Source organism: Juglans regia, chromosome 1, assembly GCF_001411555.2.
Source record: "Juglans regia cultivar Chandler chromosome 1, Walnut 2.0, whole genome shotgun sequence".
NCBI classification, from domain to species: domain Eukaryota; kingdom Viridiplantae; phylum Streptophyta; class Magnoliopsida; order Fagales; family Juglandaceae; genus Juglans; species Juglans regia.
In genome coordinates this window covers 12,103,397-12,113,276 of record NC_049901.1, presented here as the reverse complement: position 1 = coordinate 12,113,276, position 9,880 = coordinate 12,103,397, and the positions used below count along the sequence as shown (strand labels likewise).

The 9,880-nt window shown below is 33.3% G+C and overlaps 1 protein-coding gene and 1 long non-coding RNA gene across 2 annotated transcripts; both read left to right on the top strand.

Annotated features, from left to right (window-relative positions):
* Nucleotides 1-3,183: 3,183 nt before the first annotated feature.
* LOC108996199 (RING-H2 finger protein ATL78) lies at nucleotides 3,184-4,188 on the top strand. Its single transcript, XM_018971969.2, has one exon. The coding sequence runs from the start codon at nucleotides 3,236-3,238 to the stop codon at nucleotides 3,932-3,934; it is 699 nt and encodes a 232-aa protein (XP_018827514.1). The 5' UTR covers nucleotides 3,184-3,235; the 3' UTR covers nucleotides 3,935-4,188.
* A 4,069-nt stretch (nucleotides 4,189-8,257) lies between these two features.
* LOC108996186 lies at nucleotides 8,258-9,356 on the top strand. Its single transcript, XR_001996962.2, has 2 exons — nucleotides 8,258-8,386; nucleotides 8,955-9,356. It is a non-coding gene; the product is annotated as an uncharacterized LOC108996186 (long non-coding RNA).
* Nucleotides 9,357-9,880: the final 524 nt, after the last annotated feature.

The following is a 9,880-nucleotide window of genomic DNA, read 5'->3' as shown; positions in this document are numbered from 1 at the left end:
GTGAAATTTTATATATAACATATATATTCATATATGAAATAATTTCTTATTATAATTTATAAATTATTACGTAAAATGTTAATACTAAATCACTAAAAGTTTATAACTCATACTAATATATAACTTATAATTATACCAATAGTCTAATATTAATACTATTATATAGTCTAATATATTAATAAAAGTATAAAACAATTTTTTTTAAATCAAATTTTTTTTTTTTATAAACAAATTTTTAATGAAAAATTGTGAAATTTACATTTTAAAAAAATCGGAAAACCAGACCGGACCAAACCAGAAACTGGTAAAACCGCAAGTACTGGTTTAGGAGGGTAACTGGTGCGTAATCGGTTTTGAAAAATAAAAAACCGGTACATACCAGTTCGGTCCTAGATTTTATCCAAAACCAGACCGAACCGGACCGGTTACACCCTAGTCGTGCTAGTAGATTGGTCTTAACATTCATCAACTTCTCCTCCTCATTAAGCATATCAACATCTTCTAGATCTATTGGGACTCAACTACTTGCACAGGAGGTAGCTGCTCTAGATGGGAGTCTATGGCTTGAAGTACCAATTGGTGACGCCAACGGCTATTCGTCATCCTCGTAGAGATTCGCGGTGAGAATGAGATGTTGTAGTATCCATAATTTGAGCAAATAATCTGAAACAATTAACAAACAACCATCATTTTAAATGTTATGATAATTCTCTACAAATTTGAAACATATTAAAAAGAAAAAAACATGTGTCTAGTCGTGTTTGTGGTTTTAAAAATAAAAAAAATAAAAAATGAATGTCTGCTCGAGCCAAACTCGAGCAAAGGCTCGAGCTCACATATGTGTGATGATCGCTTGAGCCACACTCGAGCGAACAATCTGTGTGATGTTCGCTCGAGTTACACTCGAGCAAAGACTTGATCGAACCTCACCTGGAACAAAAAAATTTGATTTTTACCAAATCTAAATCCCCCAATTCTTAAATTTAACAGCTTAAAAATCGAAATCATTAAAATGAAAACAACAAAAAAGTTGAAATCAACAACAAATCATACACATTTTACAAAGGGAATCACAAATCACATTTTACAATTACACGGAGGAACAACAAATCTATTGGTGGAGAAAGTTAGAAATCATTCTTACAATTACTCCGGTGACGGCAGAGTTGCAGACGACGACTGGAGGTGACGATAGACGACGTTCGAAGGTAAACTTCCTCGTGCGAAAGCTGAGGACTTGCTGTATGCGAAATTTGAAACTTGAAAGTAAGGAAAGAACCCCTTCCTTCATGAAACGACGTTGTTTCACTTCAAGTAGAACGACGTTGTTTTGTTTTTATGTTCTTTTTAAAAAAAACAAAACAATGAGAGTTCGGAGTTTGGATTTTGGAGCTCGCATGGCTCCGACTCTGACTCTGACTCCGACTACTAGAGTTAGAGTTGGAGCCTCATTAGAGCTCGAACAAAGGTCAAAGGGCGGAATTTTATCTCACCCCTACCGCACGCCTCCCCTCCAGGCCTCCATCATCATCCTTTCTTGCATACATATGCAGCATTTTGTAATAAAAGTAGATTCTCTTTTAAAAATGTAAATATTTATGTACAAGAATTAAATTTATAAGTTAATATGGATAATATATTTATTAAATCTAATTTAATTTAGAAGATAAATTTTAAATTTTAAATTTTACAAATTAAATTTTATTTTATAAATGATGTAAATTGTGTATTTTACGCACAGACTTAAATATAATAACTCATTTATGGAGGTATTCATTTGATTCATACCATTTTATGACACGAAGAAAGATGAAAGATCATTCGATTTGGTTCGGTTAGAGTTGGATCCGAGAACTTAACCCCCTAGATTGACCCGACGGCTGGTTCACATGGTTGGTCCCTCCTAGATTGCTGCGTTTTCATTGTTGACATTCTTGTTAAAAGATCAGAAAATTGAGAAAAGAAGGAAATAGTGTTGATGGACCAAGTGAGTACTAAATACTCAACTTTTGCTGTGAGCCGAACAGTGTTAGGGTTCAGTACCAAATAGAAATAGATTTTGGTCCGTACATCATTAGGAAAAAGTCTTATAAAATAGACGGAAAGGAAAAAATAAAAGAAAATTATAAACGCAATATTTTTCATAATATTTTACATAATTATATATAAAATAAGGAATATTTTGTAAAATAATTGATAAAAATAATTTTATCTTTTAAAAATATCCTCATCTTAAAATATAATTATTAAATATGTTATAAAAAATATTATGCAAGAATTATTATTAAAAAAGAAAACACAAAAGAAAACTATTTTCTCTTGACAAGTCCCATTAATTAGACCTCATTTGTTTTTACAGAGAGATGAGATAAGATGAGATAAAAGTTTAAAATTAAATAAAATATTATTAAAATATATTTTTTAATATTATTTTTATTTTAAAATTTTAAAAAGTTAAATTATTTATTTTTAAAAAATTATAATGATTAGATGAAATAAAATGAGAATGGCTGTGAAAACAATAGAGGCCTTATATTTTTTTCTATACCATTATTTAGACTGTCCTGTTTGGAACTTATCAGTTTAATCTAATTTTAAGTTAAGTCTAATATCCAAACACCTAACTCTCAAATTATTAAACTCATCTCAACTCAAAATCTCTTTATACATAAAATTCACAATATTTTTTAATTTTTCATAAATAAATTTAAAATTATCTTAATATTTAAATATATCTAAATTTATTTTAAATAATTATTGCAAAATTTATTTTAATTTATTATTATTTATAAAAAAAATTCAATTCCTCTCAACGCAATTGAATCTCTAAACGTAGCCTGAGAAGCTCCGAGAACCGATTAAGGTCAGTGGGTCCCCGAAGCATTTGGGAGAGGGTAGTTTCATGAAAGTCAAGTTCCACGTGTCACCTCCTGCAGCGCAGAAAGTGGGATTGGGCCATTTGTGATTAGAAACCCCATTAATAAACTATCAAAAGGTTCAGTGGAGGATCCACAAGGTTGCATCTCTCTATCTCTGTAATAATGCAATTCCCAATCTCCAGTAAATTGGTGATATTTATTATTTACACATTAACAGTAATCTGTGTGAAAAAGCAAATTCAACCCTTTAATCTTTCTTTCCTATATATATAGTTCCTACTTTGCATCTACCTCAAAGAAGTCGTATCCACCTATTCCAACAATCTAGGCTCAAGATATCAAACACTTGCTACAACATGTCTGCTTCTACTTCCAACAATCTAGGCTCAAGATATCAAACACTTGCAGCCGAATTTTACTCGAGAAGATTGCTTCTACACAACCCTCTCTACCAGCCACCAACCACGGCATCTCCTCCAGCCCCCGGAAATGGCCACGGGTCGCCGGAAACATACCCGGGTGACAATAGTTTCGATACAAATGTTGTCATGGTTCTCTCAGTCCTCTTGTGTGCCCTGATTTGCTCCTTGGGGTTGAATTCCATCATTAGGTGTGCATTGAGGTGCTCAAATTTAGTAGCATCCGAGTCCAGCAGTGGAAACATCTCTGCTCGGACGGCCAACACTGGGATCAAGAAAAAGGCCCTCAGGACTTTCACGTTGGTGAATTTCTCGGCTGAACTGAACCTGACAGGCTTGGACACTGAGTGTGCGATATGTCTATCAGAGTTCACGCCGGGTGAGCGTCTGCGCCTTCTACCCAAGTGCAACCATGGGTTTCACGCCCGCTGCATCGATAAGTGGCTAAGTTCACACTCCTCCTGCCCAAAATGCAGGCACTGCCTTATGGAGACATGCCAAAAGATCGTCGGCGGCGGCCGGGCCAGCTCTTCAGGACCGCCTGCAACAGTACTGCAAGAAATCAGTAGTGTAACTGTAAGCATCGCCCCACTTGAACCCGAAGGTTTGATACGTAATTATAGGGGACTTAATTAGATGTATATATTCTTTGTCTGTATGATATGGTAGCGTAGTTTTAGCACTGTGCCTTAATAGTTAGCTCTAGAAAGTCTTCATTTCTGGTTAAAGCCTTTCATCAGGCCACAAGCAAACGCAAGAAATCATTGTGTAGTGTTCCTCCTAATTGTGAATTTGTAGAGAATGGGCTTGTGGCTTGTCTTATACTCTCTCTGAAAGTGTAAAAACTGCAATTTGAATCAGAATTTCATTCAATCATGTTTAGGGATAATTTAACCCCAAACTTGAATGGGTTCTGTCAACAATTCTGCATATTCAACAAGGCAAAGTTCCAAGTAGCCAACTATAGGACTGATCTGAGAGGGCAATCACTTCCACATCTCCCAGTCTGCAATGGGATGGCCAATCTGCTGAGTCACAAACTAAATTATTTTCCTTTCTTTAATATAGAAAGAAGAAAACACCAAGATTTTAAAATTAGTGCTTTTTGCAGCACATTTATAATGGTAAATTCCAAAGGGCATTCCCATTATGCAGCAATCTAACCTTATATATAATAGTTTTCGTCAAGGGTGTGTGTGGATATCCCAATAAGATAAAAAGCCTCATGTCATCTTATTTTCTTCAGACCATCCTCAATGCACTGATTTAATTCATTCCCCAGAACCCAAGTCCCTCCATCACCCAGAAGATCTTTAAAGAAACAACGCCATTTCAAGCAATTATCAGAGAGCATAGAGCCTACACATGCAAACACATGATGGTGTCAAATTTCAGAACCATTTGCAAAGGAAATGTGCTCATGATCTCAAATAAAAAATAAGCTTCCCAATAGAAATCCAAATGCGCCTTAGATTGGAAAGAAGATAAACACAGATCATAGAAAAGATGTTGATCATCCAGTCAATAGAGCATATATAAATTGGATGTGGAGGATGAGGGTGAAACCACTATGGATTTCGAATCAAATGAGGATGTACCAAAAGGGAGATTTTGTATCATAGTATTCATGTGAAGTGTTTCGCTGCGGGCCATGAGTAGCCGCACTTTCCCAGCAGCCATACTTTTTATTTGCTATGCCTCTTCCAACCATTCCATATATAATTGCAGCATGATCGATAGGGTCTGCTGCTGGACAGTGATAGGTGAACTAGAGCATTACCTCTTAATTAATTATCCCTTTTCTTTCTTTCCTGTACAACTTCCCTATTCAGCTACCAAAAATAATTCCATATTCCCAGTTATACGGATTTGAATTTTTGGTGGCGGTGGATATATATGGAGAAGGGAAGAGAGAGAGAGAGAGAGAGAGAGAGCTTAATCATATTCATGCAGAGGCAATGTTTGTCAGAAACCAGCCAGCTTAATAAGAATCTTGTATCTTATTTATTAATGTTATGTTCTTGGTCTCTGCAACAGCATGACAACGGCTAAGAGTAAAAAAGATTAAAATCATGCACATGTTAATAACAAAAGAGATGAAAAGATAGAAGATCATGGCTAAGCCGATAATCTTACAGCCACTCAAGAAGTTGAAATGATTCTGATTCCGAACCATTTTTATATTTTTTTTTATGTGTTTCTATTTGTCATCAATCCCCATTGACATTTTACGTGCATGCACAATCAACTGAAAAAAAAAGTATGCATGAACATAAAATAGAAGCCAGGAAAGCAGTATTTTTTCTTGTGGCAAAATAAAATAAACTAAAATTAAGGTAAAATAGGAGAGCTAGGTTGGAGACCAACAAGCACCCAAAAACATTCTTTTGTAGCAAATGAAATAAAATAAAATAAAAAATTTTAAAACCATTAACAGATTGCATTGGCCTGATAATTATCTCTCTGCATTTGTCATGTTATGTCCTTAATTTCTTCCTTTAAGAGGAGGGTAAATTAGGATAGTCTCGAGATCAAATCGGATAAAAACTAATGATTATGCACCTCCGGTGGACCAAAAAACCAATAGAAAAGAAAGAAAAAAACTAGTAATGATTAGAGTATGTATTAAAAGATGCTTCCGGAAGAAGATCAATGCCAATAAGGCTAAGTTTGGATACAAAAATTAATATTTTATTTAATTATTATAATTTTTTAAATTTTTACATAAAATATAATAAATAATATAATATTTTAAAATATCAAAATAATAATAATATTAAAAAATAATATTTTATTTAATTTTCATCCCAACTTACTCTCTATATCAACTCATCTTATCCCAACTTATCACAATCCAAATCTCTCATTTCATAATATTTTCCACCAGCCAAAGGAGCACATTTTAAAACAGGCGTGGCTATATAAAACATGAAAAGTATATAACTTGAAAAGATGTTTGTTAAAATATTTGTTTTTTTCTTGGGTTTTGGAAGGTGATATCAAAATCACAACAAATCCAAACATAGAATAATATAATTATGTGCATGACAATGCCGACTCATTAAGGCCAAAAGTCAAAGAGCTGATAAAAAAAAAAAAAAAAAAAAAAGAACAGCCTGACAAGAAATCCACTGACATGCATATCCGATCTACAAAAATCGCTGCCTTATAATATTGGATCGTGCTACAGCCTCCGCTGGGCTCTCGTTGGGCTGTAACATATATTGTATGTATTTTTTTTAAGTTATTTTTTATATAATTTTTTTTAATAATTTTTAATATTTTTTAAAAAATAAAATAAATTTAGAACATTATTAAAAATATTTTCTTAATCAAGAAGTTAAAAAAAGTTATTAAAAAATATTTTTTTAATCACGAAGTAAAATATAAAATATTTTTTATAATTTTTTATTTTACTTCGTGATTAAGTAAGTATTATTTAATAATATTATAAATTTTTTTATTTTTTAAAAATATTTAAAATCATTAAAAATATCTATATAAAAAAATTAAAAAATACATAAGATAAAATACACTAGAGCTCCAGCGGGAGCCCCAGCGGGAGCTCCAGCATTTTCCTATAATATTGGGCTATGGTCACTATTAACGCCATTGCCTACATACCCATATGAACAATAGCAATTCATATAAAAGTAAAAAGTCATAAAAATGGTGTCACACAAGCAGCCTACAATAAGGCAAGATCAATTGTATCACAAGGTACAATAATGCATGCACATCTTTATCTTAAGTTTTTTTTTTTTTTTTTTTATCTTTCATCATATATTTTAGATTTTAAGTAAGGACAATGTTAGGGAATCGAGAAAGATGTCTTTGCATTGAATCGATAAGTATAAATGTATTTTTTTTTAATTATTTTTTAAACACTTTTAAATATTTAAAAAAAAAATTACATACGCACTAAAAATCACTTTTTTTAAAAAAAAAAAAAACAGTATCGATCACTTTAAAGGCACCATTCTCGGCCCTTAATAACTTTTTTCACATTTTCCTTTAAATAATCTCATACATTAATAACTTAAATGGAGAATGATTTTAAATGTGCGATAGTACGTAGTCGATATGACTCAAATTGATAATAGTAGTTTTCTCATAAGTAAACTATAATATATTAAGAATAAAGAGGAGGAGGAGGGGGAGGGAACATGTTAACTAAAGAAAATGAGAGCTCTTCGATTGTTAATTTTAAGCATAACATATTTAATTATTTATAATTGAGTAATGCTAGGTTGCCGTCTAGCAATGATTACTGGGTGTGCTGCTTAGGTAAAACTCTAATTTTTTTTTTCACATTTTTTTAACATCTTTAAATATTTTTTTAAATATCAATACACTAACAGTCATTTTCTTAATTAATAAATAAAAAAAAATTAAAACTTAAATACATGAGTGCTTAAAATAAGAGGACATACTAATATTATTCTTTATAATTTTGTCTTAAAATTCGCTGTCTGATTATCCTTTTCTACCTTTTCATCTGCAAAACTTTCTAATTTTATTTGGATATGAGTCCGTACAACCAATTGAATCAAAGAAACTGCTCTTTCGACAAGTAATTAACAATTGCTATAGATTTTGTGTACAATGATATTTTATCAAGTGATCAGTGGTTGGTTGATCTATGATTCTATATCTACGAGGAAAACCCTGTATTACGTCCAATTTGTCCATGCCGCAAAAAACATTGCCGGGAATAGCATTCAATAGCGACGATTTCTATGTCGTTGATAAATTCCATCGCTAATTACACTGATTGTAATTAATGAACAGTATTTTTACGGCGACGTTTTGATATTTTGTGAGGATTTTACCGTCACAAATGCCCATACTTTAGTGCGTCGACTAGTTTCCCACAGAAATACTACTATTACGGCGATAATAATCCTCCGCTGCAATAACCTTCAGCCTATTCTTTATTCTTCCAGCGACATTTTGGGCATTTTCTGGGCTGGTCTCCAACATCCCCTTCTCGATTTAACCTACGTCCATTTCTTAATGTTTCGATTATCCCCACCAAAAGCCCTTACCGAACTTGATCCTCGTTCCAGCAAGATCTCTATTTCAACGGTAAGTCTCTCTCTCTCTCTCTCTCTCTCTCGTCTTTTCATATGGCGTTCCCAACCGCCGTCAGAATTTCATTGTCAAGCCCCGTTCATAATAGTGAAGCTTGCATCTTTGACAAATCACTTGCTGAGTTTGTTTTCCTTGTTAGGCTTGGCTAAGCCGTGCTCATAAATTCTTCTGTGTTCCATTAGACTCTGCACCGTAATACGGGTAACGTAGGATTTGGAATGATATTGTCAGATCTTAATAACCTTTGTCAGGACCTTTCTTTGGCAAAATGGTCCTCTTCTTTTGTCATAAAATCTTTTGATAATTGATTTTATAAGCTATTTTGCTTCATTTTTGAGGATGTGGAATTTGTTTCTACCATCTGAAGTATTGCCAACTTCAAAATGTATCCATTCTATTGTTAAGTGGGAGTATAAACATTTACAATTCGAAGCTCAAAAAAGAAATGGCGTTGGACAACTTTGGATTAGTATTTTGAGATTTCTTTGACAGTGGTTTTTTTTTTTTTTTTTAATTTGGGTTGGTCTTTGAGATTTCTTTTGGAATGAATTTCCCTTTTCAGTGACTTTGTATGATGGAGAAGGATCCAAAAGCGGGCAACGAACATCCAGAGGTCGATTTGTAGTGTGCTTTGACGACGGGTTGGAAGATTTCGGGTTTTATTAAGGTATTTTTTTTCCCTTCATAATCCTACCAGCAAAATCTCTGGTGGGGAGAAATTATTAGTATGTGTACCACTGTGGAAAGCTTGAAAAAAGAGAACTATTTTGATTATTTGGTTGTTTCTCGGATACAGAAATATTTTTCCGCTTTATGACATTTCATAGTTGGCTTTTGACTTGCTGGCTGATAAGAGAAGAAGTGGGTATCCTGACAAGTGCGGGTGGATGGGTTTTTGGTTGAATGTTATGTAGCATGAATATATGCACTATATAATGCAGTGGTATTAGCCTAAGCTTTCTTCGATCATGCTTCTAGGGACACCTTTTTTATGTTGTTGTAAAAAGCATAAGCCTAGGGTTTTTAAAGGAACTAACAAAGGATAAAATTTGTTTCATAGTAGCAATAGAACAAATCATAATATATTGATATTATAATATATTGACCATGCGCTGTAGCTCATGGTCACCTTTGGAGATCTCTATGTGGGCTTCTAATTGACCAAGTTTCCCTAAAGTCCCCCCCTCCCCGGCCCTCCTCTTACAGTTTGATCTCTTCCAAAATTACACAATTTATGTTGTCATGATTTGATGGACTATTTTCATCTCTAGTAATAATTGATGCAATTAGAAGTGTTATAAAACATAGATGTACTTGTATATTTCAATAAATCAGCTACTGAAGCCTCTACACGCACAATACTATACACCTCAGGAAAGCTTCCTCAAGAGCCCTGTCACCATACTGCAAGTCATGCCAAAATCTAGTTCTAAAGCTACCACCCACCTCAAGTCTAGTATGACTTGAAAAAACTTGTCATCCTTTCCT

Bases quoted from the DNA above. Each gene is read 5' to 3' on its own strand.
- LOC108996199 (XM_018971969.2), top strand. From the start codon at position 3,236: ATGTCTGCTTCTACTTCCAACAATCTAGGCTCAAGATATCAAACACTT.